This window comes from Cornus florida, unplaced genomic scaffold (assembly GCF_030987335.1).
Source record: "Cornus florida cultivar Cherokee Brave unplaced genomic scaffold, ASM3098733v1 CherokeeBrave_3.0.0_Hap2_Chr09, whole genome shotgun sequence".
Taxonomy (NCBI): domain Eukaryota; kingdom Viridiplantae; phylum Streptophyta; class Magnoliopsida; order Cornales; family Cornaceae; genus Cornus; species Cornus florida.
In genome coordinates this window covers 52,084,119-52,109,506 of record NW_026775579.1, presented here as the reverse complement: position 1 = coordinate 52,109,506, position 25,388 = coordinate 52,084,119, and the positions used below count along the sequence as shown (strand labels likewise).

The window sequence follows — 25,388 nt, the reverse complement described above, 5'->3', positions numbered from 1 at the left end:
ACAAAAAGGAAAAAGTACAAAATAATATTGTTACCGTTAACCCCGCGGGGTTGGCCTAGCGGGTGAGAACTCAGATCCTGGTGCCTCGTGAAGCATCAAGTCTTAGGTTCGAACCTTTGGGTAAACAATTTCCATGGGGGTACCCACGCGGGTTAAGTTGTAGGGACTTACCTGGTCTTGCTTGTGCACGTGGCTTGTGGGGTGTTGCGTGTGCCCTGAGGTGGACTAGTCTAACCCGTAAAGGTGTGGGGATACCACCTCTATGAAGAAAAAAAAATCTTGTTACCGTTACTTAAGCTTCGTGTTCATGGCTAAGAACTTCATCTTCCCTTGCCAAATTAAAGTCCCAAAGAATTTACCCCTTTCTCCCATATCTTCCCAAACCTTTAGCCACAAGACAAGTATAATAACTAAACTTAAAGACCCTCTTCGCATTATACTACATTTTGGCATCACAGATAGTAGAAGAATGTCTTTACTTGTCTTACATAGGGCCATTTCACGAAATTGAAATTTTGGCTGTATCTGTGCACAGAAGACTTTAAGTTGCTGAAAAATCTTCTACACAAATTTCAGTTCACATTGAATCAACAAAGTAACATTCTAAGCCAAGTTTCCTGGGTTAAAACTTAAAATGTTTTGAAGTGAATTATTTTTCAAGTGGAGACTTGCTGGGTAAGACTAAATGCTCTTAATTGAAACCACATTTAAGTTTCAATTTTCAATCAAACAGCACCTTATTTATTTATCTTTTCTGAACCATAACATGAAATGGAGATCTGATTACTTCTAGATCGTGCAGGTCTAGAGTTGGGACCAATTTGTCCATTAATATGGTCCAGTTATTGTGTCTTTTTTCTTCTTGGCAACATAAATAGTTAAAAATAAGCTCTGAAGTTGACAAGGGGAAACAAAATCATTGGACATCTCTACCGGTGAAGTCAAGTGTCAGAATACAAAGATTAGGAGAACATGCACACAAACCAAAGGACTAATGAAAGACTTCTAAAACTTAAAATCTTAAAATAAATTTTTTTGATAAATAAAATCTTAAAATAAATTAAATAAAAGAAAAAAGTAAAATTGGCACGAGGCATGGTCTCAATGCTAAAGTTGCTTGACACCAAGACCTCAGTGCGTTGTGCACAACGAGACAAACAACTCGATACTATAGTCTAATTTATATAATATATCTGAACATGCTTTATGAACTAATCAACCATAGCATAACACTAATTAGTTCTTAATTTTCTTTCTTTTACTTTTCTTAATTAACTGTGCATGGACATGTAAACACTATGGCGCATTACTGACTCCATAAACATTGCTTCTTTACAATATCCCAAAAAGACAAAATTCTAAAGGTTGACAGTCAGCGATTTTCATGAGAAATTGTGAAATCTTTGAATAAAACAATAATAAATGAGAATAAATACAGAGTTATCACACACAATAAAATGGGACCCAAAAAGAGAAGTGGAAAACCAGACAAACTCAAGTAAATTGGGGGATGGTGGTAGTGTATTCAGTACACCATGACAGAAACCCTTAACTCGTCGTATTAAAACCATTGGTCCAAAAATGTCTCGAGAAGCATTACCAAGCAGTTCGAAGGGTCATGCCCTGCAAGACGGCCCAGACCTTACCTATTTCTGTGGGGCAGTGATTTGTTTCTTGCCAACCACTTCATTTAATGATAGTAATTGGGCTAATGCCTTTGGTAGCGGTTGGGTCAAAATTCATTTTTCGAGATTCCTGTCAAGGGCATTTAATGACCTATCCCACGAGTCAGATCAAACACTCAAGTACTTGTGTGAGTTCTAATTCTCAGCTTCCAAACCAAATACCTTCTAAGTAGGGCTTAAATTGTAGAGGATCTGGAACGAATTGATGTGAATCGGATCTATATTTCAATATTAGGATCCTTGTCCTGATTCGGATCCAAATCGGATCCCAAACACACGATTCATATCCAGCCCATATAATTAATAGAGGATTCAAATAGAGTAAAATATACTTGATCCGGGTCTGATCATGGATAAAATCCAATTCATTTCAGAATTACCCAGATTCATATCCAGCCTGAATCCATGATGGAACTCTCAACGAACAACAATATTCGGCCCATATTTTAATTCAAATTCGAAATCAAGATCCAACTCCATTAAATGGACTTTGGATTGGATTGGATCTCGGGTCAAACCCTACTTCTAAGTGTCCCATAGATGGGTAACTAGTCCCTGCCTTAACGTGATACCCTTCGTCGCCTTCGTCACTCTTAATAGGACTTGAGATTACCAATGGGAAAGAACTCTTCGAGTTTGTATAAGTTGACTAGAGGTTTATTTGTGGGGATGAATATAAGACACGATTCATTCAAATAGAGGACTCACTGTAGTTCTGCAAGTGAATTAGCACTTTCGTTCAAATCTTGCCATGCTTTCAAATTCTTAAATTCACAAAAGTCAGTTTACAGATAACGGATTCATTTAATTTCATGGTTCTCTCCGTGTTTTGGACCTCTTCCACTCCACATTCATGCAACATAAGATTTTTTTTTTTTTTTTTCCTATTCGTAAACAGTCCACTGCAGCTTTTTGGTCTGCCCTCCATCTGCATTTGCTCTGTGCAATTATCTTTTCGCAATGCCAAAAGATTCAACCCATGGGAATCGAACCTACACCCTAGGTGGAAGATGGAACAGCCTCTAACCCTTCATTTGATTGCATTGATATTTGAAAATTAGATAAAATATATCAGTTGAATAACTCCTTAAGGTTTATTTGTGGGGAAAAGCTTCTCGAGACTTGTAGGAGTTGAAGTCGTGGGAAAGAGCTCGTCAAGGTTCGATATCTTTTGTCTTGATGACGTAGATTGTGCCACATGGATCATGTTTGATGTTAACCATTTGACTTCATGTGGTTCGTGTCGTGACATGGCATTTGCCACATGGGATTGAACCGGAAACAACAAAAAGATTGAGAAAATAGCATGCAAACCTTTATATAAAGGGAACACAACTTTTGAAACGGCCTCAATCCCATGAAAAGACTCGAAGTGATGCTTTGGTTTCCACAAAAACAGCTTGAATCTGTACCTATTGAAATTCAAGAATTGTTTGAAACTGACATTTCCCTTATTTACATTAATGGTGTGCAGAATACATAAAGGCATCAGTTATCCACAATGCCCCTATTCAAGTCCCATGCATAAGTGTGATTATTATTCATGCGGCATCCCAGGTGGCACATAACATGTCATGACGAAAACCAACATGAAGTCAAATGGTCAACATCTGAAAATGATCCGCATGGCACGAGCCACATCATGTGGAAAAAACCTAGTTGGAGCTCTTTCTTCCCCACAAATAAACTTCAAGTCAACTCATACAAACCTCGAAGTGCTCTTCCCACAAATAAACCTCAAGGAGTTCTTCCCTACAGATAAAGCTTTAGTTAACTTATACATACCTCAAGGAATCTTCTGCACAGATTAACCTCAAGTCAACTGACTCAACTCCTTCAAATCTTGAGTAGTTCTTCCTTGAAAAAATAAACCTCGAGTAAACACATACAAACTTTGAGAAGTTCTTTCGCACAGCTAAACCAAGAGTCAACTCAAATAAACCTCGAGGAGTTCTTTCCCCAAATAAACCTCAAAACCTACCAAGAGCCACGAAAGATAAGAGTAATTATCCTTCCTAGTTACATATGGGGCACCTAGAAGGTATTTGGTTTGGAAGCTGAGAATTAGAGCTTGTACAAGGACTTGAGTGTTTAACTTGACTCGAGGGTTGGGTGGTCACCACATACCATGACAAGAACCACGAAAAATGAACTTTGGCCTAACCACTACCAAAGGTTAAATGCTCAAACACTTGCACGCCAAACCACTATCCATTAAATGAAGTGGTTGGCGAGAAAACCACTGTCATATGGAGATGATAGGTAAGGTCTGGCAGGGAATTACCTTTCAAAGCGCTAGGTAATGCCCCCTCGAAATATTGACTAATGGTCAATAACCAACTCCCAGACAATATAAATAGGGTTGTCCTAGAGGCATTGAAGACAACTTAACCACCATTATTGAGCTTATTCGATGAGCTAAGGGTTTCTATCATGGTGTATTGTATACATTGTCATCCCCTTGAAATTCCTTGAGTTTGTATCCTTCACCTCGCCAGCTCATCTTTCCGGGTTCCATTTTATTTATTTATTTATTTTTGATAAGTAAAAGTTTATTAGAAATGCGCTCAAAAGGGGAACGCGTCCCTACTACACAAAACGAAGAATGAACCTAGGGACCAATAGAGTCCAAAAGATCTAAAAAGTTATCAGTCGAGGAGCAAACGCTTTCTCTTACATAACAGAAAAGAGAACGGAGAATATGGATTTTTAAATTAGCCAAAGACGATTCCTTGCCTTCAAAATTTCTGTTATTTCTCTCTCTCCATATACACCACCAAACACAATATGGAACAATCCTCCAATAGTCACGAACATGACCTTTAACTGGGTATCTTCTCAATGCATTAATTAGTTGTATGGAGGACTGGGGCATTACCCACTGAACGCCAAAAATACTGAAGATGAAATTCCAACAATCGTATGCCACAGGACAATGCATAAGAATGTGATCCACCGACTCACCATCAATTTTACAAAGACAACACCAATTAACAATAGTGTTACCTCTCTTTCTCAGATTATCCAACGTCAAAATCTTTCCCCATGTAGCTGTCCAAACAAAGAATGCGACTCTAAGTGGAGCCTTAGAGCGCTAAATAGTCTTCCATAGGAAGTCGTGACCAACGAAATTGGATTAACACAAGAACATGGATCTGACACCATATCTACCATGGGTGGAAAGGACCCACAAAATGTCGTCACAACCTCTGCCAACATCTTTCTGTTGATACAACAGTTCTAAAAAAGCGCAAGCTTCTTCCATTTCCCAATCTTGAAAAGAACGCCTAAAACGCACATCCCACATAACCCCACTGCTATCAAGCCGATAACAGTCAACTACGCAAGCGTGCTTATTTTCGGCAATACTGTAAAGTCTGGGAAAGGAATGAGACAACAACTGATTTCTACACCATAAATCTTCCCAAAATCGTACACACCTACCATCCCGAACCTTGAATCTAATGTGTGAAGAACAAACATCCCAACCCTTCCGAATGAATTTCCAAACGCCAACGCCTCTCGTGACAGTAATTGGACAAGAGGACCAGCCACCACTCTCTTCCCCAAAGCGACACGAGACAACCCTTCTCCACTGGCGATGCCTTTCCCTACCGAATCTCCATAACCACTTTCCCAATAAAGCTCTATTAAAAGGGACCAACTTTCGAATACCTAAACCGCCTAACTTCAGAGATTTGCAAACTTGCTCCCAATTAATGAGATGGTACTTGAACTCCTCTCCTCTTCCACCCCATAGAAAGTCCCTTTGAATTTTTTTAATCCTTTCAGCAACAGAGCATGGGATTTGAAACAAGGATAACAAATAAGTGGGAAGGGACGAGCGAGTACTCTTTATAAGAGTAACCTTTCCCCCTTTCGAAAGTTACTGTTTTTTCTATCCTACCAATCTCTTCTCATACCTATTAATCACCGGGTCCCAACTCCCCACCCTCCTAGAGGAAACTCCCAAAGGCAGTCCCAGATACGGAAGTGGAAAAGTACCCACTCCACACCCAAGAATTGTAGCTAAAGAGGAAATATCTAGAACATCCCCTATTTTATTGTGTATGTCTTTGTATTTATTGTTATTTATTACTATTCTATTCGACGAACATACAAAAATAAACTTGAATTTGAAACCCCTTCACCAAATTTATGATGTTATCATATGTGGTTACTGTTAACGAGAACTATGACCGTAATCTCGAACATTGAAAAGAAAGAACAAGCTCTCCCGATTCACCAAGAGCCTAGGAAAAGTGAACAGCAGGTGGTCCCATCCTAAACAGATGAGGTGGTATTCAGGCAATACTTGGCTAAACTAAAACAAAATACACAAATTGGTAACTACTTTATTGTAAATGAAGTTTCAGAACCTTTTACCTCAGCTTACCTTTCAGATGTCATGCCGACAATTTTACAACGATGAAGTCATAAAACGTAGATTCTCCAACAATGTAAAATGCAAGAAAAATATGAAGAGCTAAATGCTTGCAATCTACAGCCTGTGAACTATAACATTTTACATCTCAGTTATTGTATGAGGATATATTGGTTTTTCCCACCTTGATTAGAAAGGGAGAAAAACCAAAAGAAGAATAGGGGAAGAAAGAGAGAGAACTAAAAGAAGAGTATTCTGCCCCTATGGCCCCATTTGATTAGAAAGAGATAAAATTCAAAAGAAAAAGAACAGTTTTCTGCCCCTACTTTCTCAATTTTACGTTCTCTTACGTCTGAAAAGTTTTCACACTTCTAATTCACCTCTCAAAGCCAACAAGAAGAAGAAAAATTGCCACTACTAATATCAGTGCTTGGCAGGAAATTTTATTCTGAGAGGTTGATGTCTAATATGTCATCCACCACATATGGGCCGGATGAATTATATTGATGATCTTTAGTCATCTTATTATGACCTGGCTTGTTCTACTTATTGGAGAACTTACAACTCAACTCTCATCAAGTTGGGGGTTGGGATGTACTTAGAGAACTACTTAGTTTGGTGAGGAATGCACTGGAATTGTGTCTGACTGTTCTGGGGAGGGATGGGTAAGTAGGTTGGGTTATGTTGGCTTAGGGAAGGGGGGCATCAATCCTGGAAAGATCAATAAGAGTCAAATTCATCAGCTTCCCATTAAAACTACAATAAGATAAGAAATGATGTTTCAAAAAAGGGCAAAAGGGGGGGGGGAATTACAATCAGATTCCATATGCTTAATCTGCAGCATGTATTCATGAAATAACATCAAATGAAGAATAAATTTCAGAGGTTTACCTGCCATGTTGGAAATTCTTTTGCCAATCTTCGAGCAAAGGTTCCTGTTATGTTCAAGTGCTTGAAATTAAAATTTATGGGGGGTAAAAAATGCTTAAAAATTATTGAATGATATTGATGGAGAAAAACAGTATTCGCTCAAAATGTATAAAAGGCATGACAAGGATGCCTCCAAGGCCCACGTTATGGCTTGGCATCTGTTAGATGATGCTGCACACACCTGAGACACAGTGTAATTAAGCTTCATCATGTTGAGTCACATTTTATGCTTTCTTTATGCTTATATGCTGTTGATCCAGCCTTTTCATGCATCTGTTAGATGATGATGCACACACCTGAGACATTGTGTAATTAAGCTTCATCATGTTGAGTCACATTTTATGTTTTCTTTATGCTTATATGCTGTTGATCCAGTTTTTTATGTTTTTCTTGCTATGTTGAAGGTTTCAAGAGTATTTTCATAATTCTGTAATTTTTATGCATGGTCGCGTTGGTGGTCCATGAATATTATTTCAGGTCAATTTATGTTATTTCAGTTTCTGCAATTTTACGTTTGAAACCAGACCTTGTCAACTACTTTTTTTTAACCCTAAACACCCTATTCTGTAAAGACAGTGATTCCTTTAATCAAACAACTAGAGTTACTACTCCTGGTTTCTCATTTTCTTTTTAGTAGGCAACTATTCTGAAGTTTTACAAATCACAATGGAAGGACACCAAACAGGCCCCGGAACCCTTTTCTTTAGAATCCAAAAACCTAACCGAACCATTTCCCAACCAACACTAAACCTTTTTCCATCAAACCTTAAAATTAATAGCTATATTTGTACCAATAAGCTCTGAAGATCCCTGTTGAAGGATTTAATTATTAAGTTACACTCTCTCAAACAGCTTAAGCTTTTAGAGTAGATGGTTGTTGACATGGCATCAGGGCAGGTAACGTCTTGTGTTCAAACCTCACCATCACCCTGATACTTAAAATTGAAACAAGTGTTGGACCAAAAGAAGGCCACACGTGAGGAGGAGTGTTGAAAGATTCACTTATTAAAGTTACACCCTCTCTAACAGCTTCAGCTTTTAGAGTAGATGGTTGTTAATATGGTATCAGAGAAGGCAACATCTTGTTAACAATCCTAAATCAGACATTCTTAAGAAACAATTACTGTTCTGAATATATAATGCCAATATATTATTTCTCAAAAGTTAACCAATGATTAAATTATTGAAAGGAGAATCAAGAGAAATATCACAGCAGGGCAACAATGACAAGTTTCTCCAGCAAAATCATCCCCCCGCCCCCCCCCCCCCCCCCCCCCCCCCAAAAAAAAAAAAAAAAATTCCCTCTCCCACAAATAAAACCCATCCCGGTCAGAATTCATTGCATGCCTTATGCTACAGAAGGCAAGTGAAAGACTTGGGAAGCAGACACCCGAATAAATCTCACCTATAAAATTATAAAGCAACAACTAAAAAGTTGAAGAAACTAAATTCATAATGGATCCCAACGACAGGGAAAATCACCATTTTCTAAAATCAAAGTATTTTTGAAGTCATGTGAGAATGTGTGCAGTCAATGAATTAAGGTCACACAATAAAATTGAAAACTGCTATTTGCCAGGAATAGTTCAGAACAAAACTACCATTTTAATCAATTGATTTTTACAACATCCTGGGTTGAGAGTGGGGAGTGGGGAAGAAAGGCACACAATAATAGCATCACACAACTACATATCATGCAGCCTAGGTTTTTAACCAATTATAGTGGAGGAACGAAATTGCGATTCCGTTCAAATATTTAACAAAAGGGGAAAAAAATGAAACAGTGCCTACCCCAGTTCTTCCTGCTCCCTAGGATGCCATGTAAAAGAACAGCGGTTGGTGGTTCAGGTACTGACTTGTCCATAATATAACTCCATCTTACCTGTACACAAATTTTTTTAGATAACTGTGCCCAAGAAGAAACCAACAAGAAATAAAAAATGTGTTCAGCAGAAAATCATCTTTACACATCATCATGTCTTTTGCAAATTAACTAGAAACTTCCACAGATGACACTTTGCAGCGGGAACAAGACAATCAGATTTCACCTCAAGAATGTTTAAAAGCTTTGCTAGCTTCTTATAAATGCAAAACTTCCCCCTTTAAACATTGCTAAAAACTTAAGAACATGGACTAAACCCAAAATTTAGAATTTGAGTCATAGACTGATTTAATCATATATATATATATATATATATATATATAATATGTAACACAGACTAAACCCAAAGTTTTAGGATTTCAGTCAAAAGATTGACTCAATCACACACACACACATAACAATAAGCACTGCACTGAACCTGTGTATGTTCACATATAAACTCGCATAGTAACAGGCTAGGACCCTTCAATCAGATACACTTTTTTTAGTAGGCTTCAGGCTCAAAAAAGGCGCGCCTTGTATTTTTCAATCATTTATTCATATAAAAAACAAAAAAATTAAAAATTAAATAAAAAATATTATGTAATGACTACTAAATTAAAAGGTTCTATATCATATATTATATTGAAAAAATTATGAAATATTTGTTTAAACTTATGAAATATTTGAAAAAATTCATAAAATTATGGTTCACTACTTTAAGTTAGTGCTTGATTCTGAATATATATTAAAATATATGTTTAAATATGTATTATTATTACACACGTGCCTTATTTCGATCAAGCTCACGCCTTATACTGTGCCTTGCGCTCAAAAGGCCTTTGGCGCCTTGAGCCTTTAACAACTATGAATATAGCTAAAATTTAATATGTCTATAACTACATGAATTAGCTTTGCACGCTATCATTAGGTAGCATTCTACAATTACATAAAAGTTAGATGTAGCAACAATAACAACCAGCAAAGCCTTTTCCCAACTACTTGGGGTTGGCTACACAAATCCTATTTTTCTATTTTGCACTATCTGAAACCATGGCCTCGGTCAAGCCATATGTTTTCATATCTTTCTTTACTAACTCTACCCACGTTAACTTTGCTCTTCCTCTTCCCCTAACCCTCAATGTGCACTATGCCGCTCTCCCTAATTGGGGCACTTAAAGACATTCTGTGCACATGTCCAAACCACCATAACCAATTTTCTCTCATTTTATATCCAATTGGTGCTACTCGGACCATCTCACGAATGTGATCATTTCTAATTCCATCATTTCTACTCCTATCCCACATCCATATCAACATTCAGATTTCCGCTACGCACACTTAATTACATACATAAAAGTTAGATATGCAATATTATTGTAAATTTCTAGTCTGAGGTATCACAAGATTGGTTTTGAAAAATAATAAAGCAATATGTCATCATAATATTTTATTCAATTGTGTAAATGGTGAGAAAAGCACGGTCTTACCTGAACATAAAGCAACTCAGTTGCAGAGAACTTTGCTATATTTACCCAACATTTTCTTCAAACAAACACAATTTCACTATCTCATGTGTCTTAATTTACATTTATGGTTATGAGAAGATTGAGCTATTAGGGTCTGAACAAGTTCCACTAATTTTTACCCAAGTTCCAATGAAAACTGTACTAGAATCAATATTTACTCATTTTTTTGGTTTTTATTTATGACAACATGACATCATCTCACAACGTATATCCCATTCTTAAGTGATATATAAATCCCAGAAAATCAGCATGCAAAAGCCTGCCATACTTGTCGAATATGAAGAAATGGACTTTAACCACCACAGTAGTTTCTACAGTAACCAACCTTGTTCTATCACCTTGCCTGCTTGCCATGATATACGTTATATTTTATTGTATTTTTGGCAAAAAATGAAGACAACAAAAAAGAGACAAGAAACTATCAACCTACAGATTAAGATGTATAAAGTAGTAGGTAAGCTAAGGGAGAGTTGGTAATTTGATTCTAAAAGAATGTTTATGTAGAAAAAAATGTCCATCATTATTATGTAATTTAGGATGTGTTGGATTTCATCAATATGCTATAATATGAAAAGAGAAGTATATTAGGCACTATGTATCACATTATGTCATGTCAGAGATGGTAACTGTTAATATTAGGTTGTTTGAGTGACATCTCAAAATACTTAAATAGTTCCTACGAGTTAAGCTGGACCAGACAAAAAACCAAAATGTTTTAGAGAACCCTCCCAGATAATGAAACGACAATGATTTAATAAACTTAAAAACAATTAGTAGTTTGCTGCTAATATAATGTTTGTGCATGCAGATGATTCAATCCTAGGTAGTATTTACCTCTTTATGGAAGTAGTTATTAATATGAGGTCGTCTGAATGCCTTGTGAATATAAAGTTTCTATAAAGATGGTTAGGTTTGAATTTGATTTGACAAAGAACTCCAACAAGTTGTATAAGACCCTCCCAACAAATTTAATGTGAATAATGGTAACTTTTTACCTGTAGATCTATATGACAAGGAGATAACATAAATCCTACATCCAATAAAACTTGTATATTCGGAGACAAAATATTGGCATGGTACAGCAGAAGAAATTAACTTAAGAAGAACGTTTAGATCTGTAAGCAAGCACTAGATTACTTTAAAAAGTATGTCAAAAGAGCTAAGTCAATAGTTAGATTATAAGTGCAAACATTTAACGCTGTTTCAATATAGACTGACCATTATTACACCATAAGATGGCAAGTTCATGTCAATTATGATACAATGGTGCATTTGGATAAACGAACGGATTTAAAATCAAGAGCTTTGAGTTCAAAAAAGAGATTGGCTTATTAAACTGGGATTTAAAAACTTAAGGAAATACCAGATAAGAAGCACGGAATATATATTTTACTACAATACTTCTACAACCAAAATCCTTGCAGCATTGATTTCAAATAACTCTTTCAACTTGTTATTTGTAATCTACGCTCTCAAAATCGATCTTGCATATATTTAGAACGTAAATCTAAATTAATAAATTTAAATTTAAGTAATAATCCTTAAACAATTGAACCTGAATCCATTTATTTCAAATCCTTCAATCAAAATGGAACCAAAACTAACAACAAGCGAGAAAACCAACAGAAAAATATATATATATAGAATTGCTCTATCCCCAATACAATACCACATAGGAGCAGTTAACTTTAAGAAACTTAGGCACGTTAAACCTAGACAAACTACAGTCCCCATAATAAGAAAAATGAGGAATACAGAATACTTACAAGTGCTCCTTGAACAAGATCATAAGCCTGCATAACCACAAAGACATAAATCAACAGACCTAAACACCATTCAAATAAAATAAAGCTACATATGCCTTGCACCTTCACACTTTTTTCTTGTCAATTAAACTAATATTCAGTGGGCATATGTGTGAAAAAAAGCAGATCCATTACCAAGATATCGGAAGGCTTGATCACATCCTTCCCTCGTGCAAGCCTTTCATTTACTAACGTCATGAAGATACTTGGAGCTTTAGCTTCCCTCCTCGAATGACCAAGAGCTAACCGAGAGCTGCGGATTTTGCTATCCTACAAATATATATATACATAGGCAATAGAAAACATGGCAAGTTTCAAGTAAATAAAAGTTCTGATATATATATTTTTTTATAAGTAAGACTACATTAAAGGCGCTAAAAAAGGGAGCGCGCCCATAAAACAAACCATAGAAAAGAAGGAAGCTATACTCTCAAACTTTCTACAAAATCCATAAGATTCCCACAAATTTACAATTTCACCCACTTACCCAAAAGAATAAAGAACTCGGTATGGTATATTTGAGAGACCCAATAGGAGTTTCCTCCCCATCAAAAGACCAGATATTTCTCTCACACCACAATCCTCACCATAAACAAAGAGGTGTGGCCCTCCAAGGATCTCGGGCTTGGCTACCACTATACAACCTCTCCAAGCCTCAATTGTTTCCACCATGGAACCAGGAAGAACCCAATGAACACCAAAAATAGTAAGAAACATGGCCCAGACTTAATGCACCACACAGCAGTGCAAGAGGAGGTGGATCACCGACTCCTCATCCTTGTTGAACACCAACAGCAATTCACAATGACCTGCCGCCTTCTCCTTAAGTTATCCATCATCAATATCCTCCCAAGCGCTCTTGTCCAGAGACGCGCGCGCGCGCACACACACAAAAACCCTTAAAAGGGGCTTTCAATAGTTTGTTATTAGTTTGTTTAGTTTTATTATTATTGTTTAATGTTTTAAATAGTTTCTTTATTATTAGTTTGTTTTAATGTTTTAATATTGGTTTATTGTTTGTTGTGCTTTCTTATGTTAAGTAGTGGTCTAACGTGCTATAATCCTTATTGAAGATTTGGTGTTACTTGAGGAATCAATGGAGAAAAATCCTCCTTGTTTCCTATTTTCTAATTCTTTCCATTCTCATAATTTCTTCTCCTACATAATGGAGCCTCCACCATTGTATTGTATATGAATTGAGAAAGTATTATAAAAGTGAAGTAGCCCTCTGGACTCTTTGTGCCGTGGATGTAGGCCCTAGTGATTGAACCACATAATATCTGTGTGTTTTACTTGTTTTATTTATCTCTTCGCTTCCGTTTTATGCTTTACAACAATCCTACTCCGAGCCTCCCAGTTGTGCTAAAAGAAAGCCATAATAAATCCATCTAGGGTTTTCGGTTTCTGTTGCGTGGATTTGCTAATGAAAGTGCTGGAGAGTCAGAAGCAGTCTTATTTGGAGGTTGCTCGTTTACCTCGTCTGGACCTAAAAGGAGAGGTGGAACGGATTCCTTCCTCGAGGGATCATGTGTTCAGAGTGGACACTCGCAGTTCTTCCTCTCGAGAACGTGTTCTTAGGGCCTGTCTGGTTGGGAGATTCGATAGAGAGGTGGGGTCTTTGGAGGACATTGAAGATTGGGCTACGAAGATTTGGTTGATTTCGGGAGGAGTTAGGGTGAATTCTTTGCCGGACGGACTTCTGTTGTTCCGGTTCCCGTCGGTGTTGGAGGCCCATAAGGTGCTGGATTGGGGCAAGAAATCTTGGGGTGAGGCTCAACTCCTTATTGACCCCTGGTACTTTAGGGTTGGGTGTTCTGGTTTGAGATTGAGGCTCAATTTCCGGCGAGTCATTCTGTATGGTCTGCCGCTGCACCTTTGGTGTCAGAAGCTCTTCGTTGCCATTGGTGACGCATGTGGCGGGTTTAGAGATGTGGAGGCCTTCGAAATGAGTGATACGGAAAGAATTGTGATCACTGTGGCTGGGGGTGGTGTGATTCCGGCGAGTGTGGTTGTGGAGGATGGAAGATGGGCGTTCAGAATCTCGCTTTCTGAAGAGATCGATCCGATAATGGTCCCGCTGACTGGGACATGTTCCGGAGAAGGTAATTCGGGATCACCGGAGGCGTTGGCTTGCATCTCTCGTTCGGTTTACAGTCATGGAGGTGGGGATGGAGCTAAGCCGGTTTTCCATCAGAGGGAGATGCAGAGTAACCAGATCCAAGGTCAGGGACGTGTGAACAGCCACGCGCCCAAGGCACGTGGAATTGGGAAGGCTTCGTCTAGGACACGTGGTTGGAGGAGAAAGGATAACCGTTTTGAGTGGATGACAGCTACCCTCCCTCGTGACGAGTCACGTGCTACTCTTGATATTTTAAATTCATCTTCTTTTGGGCCGGGTGGTGTTGGGCCTAGATTTCGTGGGACTCATGCAGCGGGTTCAAAAGCCACTGGGAAGGATTCTTATGCGTGGGGTGGGCCTAGGTCATCCATTGGGCCGAGGCGGGTCATTAAGTCCGTTAAACGGGATGGACGATCTAAGCAATCTGGGCCTCTTTTTTCCTCTGGACCGGTTCAGGTGAAGACAAGAGTGGATAAAGGAAGGTTGGTTAAATGGGGCCCAAACAACCATCTCTCAATTTCCTTCCACAGTGGGCAGCCCATTGCATCCTTAGAAGCAGGTCAAAGTCATGGCATTCCAGAACTTGACTTGGTTTCGTCACAGAGAGTTTCGACCTCACGTGTTTGGTCGAGAAAGGAGAAGGCGAATTGGGTGAAGGTGAGTTCGAAGGTGTCAAAAGGGGCTAGGGCTAGCTCAAAGAATTTCCGGCATGGGTCGTGCTGTCAGAATCGACTATTGGGTAACAGATTTGAAATTCTTCAATCTGGTTTTTTGGGAGATGACGAGAAAGGCGAATGTGTCTCTATTAAGAAGGATGTTCCATCTCGGAGTTTGCCGATTATTCCCAGTAAGAAATGGACTAGGAAGGACAAACAGAAATGGGTGGCCCGTAAGGTGTCTCATTCGTGCCCAGGTATGTCGAGTTCCTTTCATGCCCGGAAACCTGCATCTTCTTCTATTTCTGCTTCTACTCCCTCTTGCGAGTTGAATAGTAAAGGGGGTAAGATTGTTGCTGGGAGGCATCATTTGCTTTCACCTGTTGTTGAGGCTGAATTGGTGGAAGGGATGATCTCTACGGTTGGCTCGGAGTTTGGGACTGTTGGGCCGTCAGAAAGGGATGGGACGGTTTGCTTGTCTGGTGACAGGGAGGTGGATAGACACTCTGTAGTGATCGCCGAGACTTGTTCGGAATTTTCCTCAGCCTCTAGGTTTGATTCTTCAGGGGAGGAGATGGGTAGGGAGGCTAAGCTCCGTTTGGGTGGATCGGAAGGGGTGTGTTCTTCTTTTAAGGGTGATACAGTGGCTTGTCTGAAGGATCCTGTGCCTGATGTGGTGACTGTTTGCGTGGGTAAAGATATCCGCATCTCCCTCAACGAGGAATCAGCTTCTCTTTTGGTGAAGGAGCTGCAGAAGCACAGATTCTCGATCGATGACCATTCTGTTGACTGTAACTCGGTCCCGGTCACACAGAGTGATGTGTTGGATTTTAGAGAGGACTGGTTATCATCTGTTGATGAAGCTGTGGAGGCCAAGGGAGGTATGGCTGATGGGAGCAGAATAGATCAGGGGAGTTCTCTGGATATGATTTTGTGGGAGGAGGAGGGTTTTGCTAATTTAGGGGTGGTGGACCCTTTGGCTGTAGTTCATCCAGAGGAGATGGGCAGCAAGGTGTGTAGGCAGGAAGGTGAGGACACTGGATTGGATTGGGTTAAGGCTAACATTGGGGCTACTTGTGATCTACTGGGGGTCTCATGTAAAGGAAAGCGTGATCAAGCCTTAGCAATCCTTCAGGCCACGGCAGAGGGGAAAGAAGGGGAGATGATTCAATTTTCCAGAAGGAGGAGTAGGAAGAAGAAGAACCTGACTCCGGGAAAAGGGGAAAGGGAGCTTAGAAATTTGTGCTGTGATGTGAATTATGATAGGGTGAGTGGGGGGGAGAAGGAGAGGGGTAATGCTAAGGGAGGAGGGAGGGGTAGGGGGGTGAAGGGGATGATTGTTTCCTCATGAAGTTTCGAATTTTATCTTGGAATGTCCGCGGTCTGAACGATCCGGGCAAGCGCAGGGTGGTGAAGATGCAGTGAGGAAATGGGGGGTGCACTTGGTGTGTCTTCAAGAAACAAAGATTGATTCTTTGTCTGATCGGGTGGTGAAAAGTCTGTGGGGCAACCGCTTTGTTGAATGGGAGACATTGGATGCTGCTGGGACTTCAGGAGGTGTTCTTATTATGTGGGATAGGAGATGGCTGACTAAAGTTGATGTTTGCAGAGGGAGATGTTCCTTATCTTGTGCTTTTGTGATGGAGGAGGATGGCTTCACTTGGGGTTTTTCTGGGGTGTATGGACCGGTTGATGATGTTGAGAAGGATGGTTTGTGGGAGGAGTTGAGTGGGGTGAAGGGGAGGTGGTCTCTTCCTTGGTGTATGGCAGGTGACTTTAATGTGGTTAGATCTCCGGTGGAGAGGTCTACAGTTGGCCCATGGACCCAGGCTATGATGCACTTTTCTGATCTTATTGATGGCCACCAGCTTATTGATCTCCCCCTTGAGGGAGCTTCCTTTACTTGGTCCAGCGGAAGGGAAGTTCCAACTCTCTCTTGCATTGATAGATTCTTGATTTCAGGTGAATGGGAGGAGAAATTCCCGGATGTTGTTCAGGCAGTTTTGGCTAGGGTGACGTCGGATCACATTCCTTTGGTTTTGGATTGTAGAGGTTTGAGACCTCGCAGTACTCCTTTCAGATTTGAGAACATGTGGCTTCGTGCGGTTAACTTCCAGGAACTTGTCCATTCTTGGTGGGAGGAGAATCTGGTGGTGGGTACTTCGAGCCATGTTCTTGCCGGAAAGCTTCGAATCTTGAAAACAAATCTTAAAAGGTGGAATAAGGAGGTATTTGGGAGCTTGGTGTGGAGGAAGAATAGGGCTTTGGCTGATATTGCGGAGATTGACCGATTGGAAGGGGAGGGTGCTATTCTGGAATCTCAACGCAGTAGAAGAGCAGCTTGCCAGGCAGAATGTGTGGAGATTGCTCTTTTGGAGGAAATCTCGTGGCGTCAGAAATCTCGGGCATTATGGCTCAAAGAGGGGGATCGTAATACGAAGTTTTTTCACAGAACTGCTAATGCTTATAGGAGGAGTAATCATATTGGGCGGATGTGTGTGGATGGTGCAGTTCTGTCTTCGGAGGAGGAGGTGCGAAGTGCTATTGTCTCTTTCTATCAAGGACTTTATTCTGAGCCTCTTCGTTGGAGACCTCGTCTAGATGATCTTCACTTCGATTCTATTTCTGCCTTGGAGAGAGATGGGCTGGAAAATCCTTTTTCGGAGGAGGAAGTGCTAAAGGCTTTAAAGAGTTGCAATGGTGATAAGGCTCCAGGTCCAGATGGTTTCATGATGAGATTTTTGCTGGAAAGCTGGGAGGTGGTCCGATATGAGGTTATGGGCACTTTTCATGAGTTTCATTCCACGGGGCGATTTGAGAAATCGCTTAATGCATCTTTTATTGCCCTTATTCCTAAAAAGGGTGGTGCTTCTAATATCAAGGATTTTAGACCCATTAGTCTGATCGGGTGCATTTACAAGATCATTGCTAAAGTCCTTGCCTTTAGATTGAGGGAGGTCCTGGATGGAGTTATCTCTGAGTCTCAGAATGCTTTCGTTGGGGGTAGACAGATTCTGGATTCTGCTCTTATTGCTAGCGAATGTGTGGATTCTAGACTTCGTAGTGGGACTCCTGGTGTTCTGTGCAAGCTGGATATTGAGAAAGCCTATGATCATGTTTGCTGGAATTTCCTGTTCTATCTGTTGGAGATGATGGGTTTTGGTAAGAGATGGAGGAAGTGGATTGTTTCTTGTGTTTCCACTGTCAGGTTTTCGGTGTTGGTGAATGGCTCTCCTTCGGGATTCTTTGGCAGTTCTCGTGGGTTGAGACAGGGGGACCCTCTCTCCCCTTTTCTTTTTATTATTGTTATGGAGGCCCTTAGCAGGCTGACGAGAAGGGCAGTGGATTTGGGTTTTCTTAGGGGTTTCAAGATTGGCCCTGAATCAGTTCAGCAGTTGGAGATCTCTCATTTACTTTTTGCGGATGACACTATTGTTTTTTGTGAGGCTGATATTTCCCAGTTGAGGTATCTGCGATGTGTCTTGGTTTGCTTCCAGGCTGTTTCTGGTTTGAAAGTTAACGTGGGAAAGAGTGTGATTGTTCCTGTGGGGGAAGTTCAGGAGGTGGACACTCTGGCTGCTGTTCTAGGATGTGGGACGCAACGCTTTCCCATCTCGTACTTGGGTTTGCCGCTGGGGGACTCGGCTAGGAGGGTGGGAAGTTGGAACCCGGTGATTGAGCGGGTCGAGAGAAGATTAGCGGGTTGGAAAAAACAATATCTGTCAAAGGGCGGTAAAGTTACGTTAGTGAAGGGCACTTTGTCAAGCCTTCCAACGTACTTTCTTTCGCTTTTTCGTATTCCAGCCTCTATTGTTGGAAGACTAGAAATGCTCCAACGTAATTTCCTTTGGGGGGGTCGCGGTGAAGAGTTCAAGTATCATCTTGTCAAATGGGAACAGGTTTGCAGGCCTATTCGGTTGGGAGGGCTTGGAATTAGGAGATTGGCCACTTTCAATTGTGCTTTTCTTGGTAAGTGGCTTTGGAGATTTGGTAAGGAAAGACATAGATTATGGAGAAAGGTTATCTCATGTCGCTTTGGGGAGGAGAGAGGAGGGTGGTCAGCTAGATCAGTCAGGTCTGTTGGCGGAGTGGGGGTGTGGAGGGCCATTGGTAAGGGGTGGGATGCCTTTTCCAAACATATTAGATTCAGAGTTCGGGATGGAAGAACTGTCCGGTTTTGGGAGGATCCATGGTGTGATGATAAGCCTTTGGCCCTTTTGTTTCCCAGGCTTTTTAGGATTGCTGTTGACAAACATGCAATGGTTGCTGACTATTATCGCCTTGATAGTGGAAGGTTGTCTTGGGATGTGCGTTTCCGGCGAGCTTTTCAGGATTGGGAGTTGGATGATGTCACTGGGTTTTTGGCTCTTCTTTACGGACAGGAGGTGGAGGGGTCTGGGGCAGATTCTTTGATTTGGGTGCCTTCTTCTCAGGGGATGTTCCAGGTCCGGTCCTTTTTTGTGTGCCTTTCTGGTTTTCATGGTACCTCATTCCCATGGAAGACGGTGTGGAGGTCTAAGGCGCCTCTTAGGGTGGCCTTTTTTGTGTGGACTGCTGCTTGGAGTAAGATTTTGACGTTGGACAACTTGAGGAAGAGAAGACATATCATTGTTAATAGGTGTTGTCTTTGCAAGATTAATGGGGAGTCGGTGGATCATCTTTTGTTGCACTGTCCTGTGGCTCATGATTGTTGGAGTTTGATGTTTGGCCTGTTTGGTATTCATTGGGTCATGCCTCGGACATCTTGGGAGTTGTTAGATATGTGGAGGGGCCAATGGTTGGGGGCTCAGGTCAGAGTTTTTTGGAGGGTGATCCCTTTTTGTATTTGGTGGAGCCTTTGGAGAGAGCGTAATGGAAGATCTTTTGAAGGAAAGGAATCCTCCATTGGGGTGTTAAAATTTTCTATCATTTGTAATTTGTTTTGTTGGGGTCAGGGGAGAGACTACTCCTCTCTTGAGGAGATTGTTGACTTTATGAGTTCTTTGAATTCATAGGCTCCGTTTTGTCTTTGTATAGTTTGGGTCGCGTTCCCCTTTTTGAACGCTTTTAATACAATTTACTTATCAAAAAAAAAAATAAGTCCATCTAGACCCGAAGCTTCATCACTATCACAACTCTTCAAGGCCATCTCTACCCCTTCCTTGCCAGACTCTCTAACCAATCCCTATCCTCTTCAAAGATTCTCTCAAACTCCAACCCATTGAGCAAGGGTCTCCAACAAGAGGATTACATATACAGTTGTTGATAGAATGAGACAATCCCACTCTTGATATCCTCTTATTTGCTTAACAAGTATCCATCAATGCAAAATCTGCCCATATGGTTCCCCAACCTGTGAGAATTCACGAATCGATGAAATAAACTTCGTATACCAATCCCCTTCCTTCAACCACAAGGCTCGAGACTTCTGATGCCAAAATATCTCCTCCAACAATGCAATCTCCCCATGCTCAACTTTGCACTCTTCTTTTTTGCAAACCTCCACATCATCTAATGCCTCCACTCCTTTTTGGGGATCCAACTCAGAGATCTCCATCAACAGCCTATTCTTTTGCCATTCCAAATTCTCAAACACCGCCTTCTTCCACTTTCTAATATCCCCCTTTCAACAGCTGGAGTGTACTAGCCAGTACGAAGCTTGGGCTTCCCCTTACTTCATAGCTTGCCCACCAATTCTGAACCCTCTCCTTGAAGTCCTCCACTCGAAGCCACATGTTCTCGAACCTGAAAAGGACTCATCTCCTCAAACCCCTGCAATCCAAGGAAACTAGAATGTGATCGAAAGCCGTTCTGGCCAAAGCCACTTGCGCTGCATCCAAAAACTTCTCCTCCAACCCCCACCCCCCCCCCCCCCCCCCCCCCCCACCCCCCTTCTTTTCTCTCCTCTCCGGGGGCGAAATCAAGAATATATCAAGTCGAGACAGAGTATTGATATCTCTGTCACTGGACCAAGTGAAGCAAGCTCCCTCCAATGGCAAATCAACCAACTGTTGTGCGTTAATGAACTTAGAGAATCTTTCATAGCTAATGGCCACCTTCCCATTTCAACCATAATTCTCACCACATTGAAGTCCCCACCCATGCACCATGAGACACTCCACCTCTTATTAGGTGAAGCAAATTCCCCCCACAATTATCTCCTCTTCATATCTGTAATAGGGTCGTACACCCCAGAGAATGTCGAACGAGTGTCATCCTCCTCCAAAGATAATAACACAGAGACGTCGACCTTCAAAACCCATCTCCTATCCCAAAGCATCAAAATCCCGCCCGACCTTCCAACCACATTGATCGCCTCCCATTCAACGAACCTCCCACACCAAAGGCTCCACACAACCCCATCCGAAATGCAAGCCAACTAAGATTCTTCGTAGACATACTACTTGAGCATCCCACTTACAAATACATACCTTCACCACCCTTTCACTTACCCAAGTCATTCATAACCTGAACATTCCGCAACACTATTCAAAGCTTCATAGGCGCACAATTTCTCTCCCTCCCCCAACCCCGCCCCCCCCCCCCCCCCCCCCCCCCCCTCTCTCTCTCCCAACTCCTTTCGTCATAGTTGACATATGAGATTAAATTTCAGAGCTCTATTTCCCTTCTCCTAATGAATTTTTTTTTCTTTTCATCATTTTCAAATCAATTCTCTACTGATTCTCAAATAGAGTGAAATAGATCTTTAGCCATCCCCTCCTCTCCTTCATAAGTAAGCCCGAGAGTTTTACTCAAATTGCCTATATTTTCCATCCATCCATCCATCCCCAACCACAACCCCAACAACTCATCATGGCACAGAGACAGATACGAGATATAGATACGCCACAATACAGATATAGCAATAGGACAAATTCATAAAATATATGATACGAATACAGCAAGGGCACGACAATATATATTATATTATTGTTGATAGGTATGTAAATTAATATATATATATCTACTTATAAATTTAAAATAATATACAATTCTTTATCAAGTCATATATATTGTTATTAACATTTCTTTAAAAAAATTATGACAGAAAAGTTGAGTTTAAAGTATATTTCATGCATCAATTTTTGGACTAAATTTGTCATGAAAATGTTCTCATTAAATCTCAATAATTCTTTTTTAAGAAATGCTAAGCTTTTCTTAACAATTATACCGTGATATTATACTTTAAAAAAATACACTTAAAGGTTACAGAATTGTTAAATATGTTTCTCAAAGTATTAAGGTAAACATTGGATATCTGAGAAGTATAGGATACGTGTTCAAAATAAAAACATTTATTTTCAAATTATGAATACATTTAGGAAGTATCTGACACTATCTGCGAATATCATGCCTCGACCCGGAAACGATACAGATACGTCCCCTTTATAGAATTTTGTGTTTTATAGGTAGGAACAATCACGTGGTCTTAAAACCATGGATGGGCCAAAATCATATTACTACATTCTTCAAAAATACATGTTTTAAACGGATGTGCTCTCAATGAATGCATTCCCAATCATTTTGCATCACTATATAAGAACTGAAATTTTATAAAACCAGAAGCATGCAAATGATCTATGGATAGACTGATCAATCTCCAAGTATATGCATCAGTGTTACCGTATCACATAACATGATCAAAAGAAGCGGTCGGACACTTTGAAACATGGGGAAAAGTTCATTTTTTTTATAACCCCATTAAAATGAGATAAGCCAAGTCTGGATGCTGCTATTATAGTGGTCTTTTACATTATATAACCATAATTAGTCGAACCCATATGACAATGCCAAAATTGCAAAACATCAACATTCTGGCCAAACCAAATAATTATAACATAACAGTGAACAAAATGAAAGATTCATGAATGTTAAGTTCATCAATTGTGATATAATACCTCAAATCGTCTCGCCGTTGTCTTGGTCAACCTCCGATTAAGCCGATCAGGGTGCCAAAACCTTGAGCTATTCCCGGCAATCGCAGCCGACACTTCTCCGTGCCGGCGCGCCGTAAAATTCGAAATCACGGACATTTCCATGGATCATGAAACACAAGTTTCTGCTTCCTAATTCTCGCAATCTAGAGACAATTCAAATCAACTAGGGATTGATAGGAATCAAGGAAAAGAATCTTTCGGTGATAGAATTTCAAGATTTGAGAGTGAGAAAGAAGTGTTGAAAGAGAGAATCTGAGAATGGGAGGCGGAGACACCGAAGCTATGTGCGTTTTAGACAGAGAGTAAGGAAAGGGGAGGCGAAGACACCGAAGCTTGGGCGTCGGCGCATGCCTTCTCTCTCCTCGCAGGACAGTTGCAGAAAAAGGTGTTTTGCGGTCGTAAATATTGAAATGGAAGTAAATGGTGACAAGAGAAGAATGGGCCCATGGGCTCCGATTGTGGTGGTTGCTTATTGGTGTTCGGCGGAGATTACACAGCTCTGCTCTAACTAAACAGCCAACACGACACGTGAGTTTGAACTGTTAAGTTGTTATGAGTTCTTTTTGAATCATACATTTTGAAAAGAAAAATACAAATTACTATCAAATAAGCAAATATTAAAATGGTGTAATTGTAAAACAACCAATTCAAAATAAAATAAATTTATATATGTTATACAATAATTTGTTTCTAACCCTTCCCTTCAAAAGATAAAAAATATATATTTATACTTAATCTAGGTTTATTTTATTATTATATTATTTTTGACCTTATGTGCAGGCTCTGTTAAGTCCAGTCCAAATAACCAAAATTTTAACTCATGGGTATAATCAATTGTCACATTTTTCAAAGTTATCTTACAAGATCTACTAAAATATGATATGATTTCTAATATTGATGAGACATAAAGGTTAAATTATTATTTTTCAAATGCTTGGTTGCATATAGAGTATTATTGCATTTGCTGAGAAAATTTTTTCAAAGTTGAAGTTGATCAAAACTTACCTATGATCGACGATGTCATAAGAGATATTGAATGTTGGAGAAACTTGATTGGAATACTTTAATTGATAATTTTACAGCTCAGAAGATAAGACAATCGCATTTACTTTGATATGAAGTTGAATTTTGATTTTTATTACTAAATTGTGTTGAATATTTATTGTAGTTTTTTTTTTTTTTTTTAATATTTATATACATTGGATGTGCTCTTTATAAAGCATCAAGAACAGATTTTGCTTTATGTGTTTTCAACATTAATATATTTTGTGTTTATCGTCTCATTCTAATGAAAATTTCGTACTCTGAATAGTTTTTTGGGCGTGTAAAACCTTATAAAGAATCTCGCATTTTAAAGTTAACCTAGGTTTCTCAAAATTTTGGGAATCTCAGGGCTAACCCTGAGAGAGGAGAGAAAGAGAGAGGCAGAGTAGCAAATAAAAAGAAATGTTATTTTACACTCCCTTTAAGTACCTATAAAGCTTACAAATCTTATTATTGGAATTTCATGCCATATATTCTCATTATAAATTTTAAAGTAGTTGTGGTGAAGTTGCATTGCACAAGGAAAAAAATGATGATGATTGTAGGTGCAAAATTTCTCTCTATTAAAATAAATAAAAAGAAAAATACAACTCACTCAGAACAAGCAATTATAATACTCAGAGATAAGCGTATTGTGACGGCCCAAGTTTTTCAACCTGGTGTGTTTGTGATGACCTAAAAGTTGACCCGATATCAGATCCGAAATGAGGAAGCAAAAGATAAAACCATAGTCCTTTGAGATATAAATCATCTCTAAGGCACCAATGTGACATTCCATGATGTCACGAAACTTAAGGAGAGCTAAAGAGGAAACTAGAGTCAAAACGGGATAAATCCGTCAATTAAGGGCAAAATAGTCAATTCACAAATAAAAGGAGAGAATTGACTCTAAACAAGTCAGACAAGGTGAATACAATCTAATCTAATCATTTCGTAACACTCCAAGAGGTTCTAAGAACTTTGGACAAGAATCCCACAAAATGTCATTTCCCGGTTTAAGCAAAAACTAATACTACCTCACTAAAATATGAATAACTCCCACTGTGATTGGAATCTAAGAATAGTATAGGTACCATTGGAAAGCTGACTCAAAATTCTTGAGTTTAGGCTCAAGAATCACCCCATTTGGATTAGAAATAAAGGAGTTATGACCTTTTGAAGTTGGAACTTCAGTGCTGGAACAAATCCTGGAAGGTAGGTGCATGAGGGCTATTTCGGTCGATCAAATAGAGTTTCAGTTGGCCGAAACTCACAGAAACTTTGCTGAAATTTTGTTTTTAAGGTGAGGTTGGTTCGGTAGACCGAATTGGGCCATCGATCGACCGAAATAGGCCATTGGTCGATCGAAATGGTCCTGAACAGTGAAAAAACCTACTGGAATTGAAGATTTACTGTGCATTGAAGCTTCCAAAAGCCATCGGTCGACCGAAATAATTACAATAACCTATGGCCTACTGTG

The 25,388-nt window shown here is 39.7% G+C and overlaps 1 protein-coding gene across 2 annotated transcripts in view; it reads right to left on the bottom strand.

The window, feature by feature from the left end:
• Positions 1-23,410, bottom strand: part of LOC132273912 (abhydrolase domain-containing protein C22H12.03) — a 60,773-nt gene extending 37,363 nt beyond the window's left edge. Inside the window, exons 1-5 of one of the 2 annotated variants that reach the window (XM_059775017.1) lie at positions 22,847-23,410; positions 12,330-12,464; positions 12,156-12,182; positions 8,791-8,881; positions 6,961-7,004 (exon numbers count right to left, since the gene is read on the bottom strand). In XM_059775017.1, the coding sequence (XP_059631000.1) occupies positions 6,961-7,004; positions 8,791-8,881; positions 12,156-12,182; positions 12,330-12,464; positions 22,847-22,987 (438 nt within the window). In that variant the 5' untranslated portion in view covers positions 22,988-23,410. The remainder of the gene's footprint in view (positions 1-6,960; positions 7,005-8,790; positions 8,882-12,155; positions 12,183-12,329; positions 12,465-22,846) is intronic. The other variant, XM_059775018.1, reaches the window with a different exon arrangement.
• Positions 23,411-25,388: the final 1,978 nt, after the last annotated feature.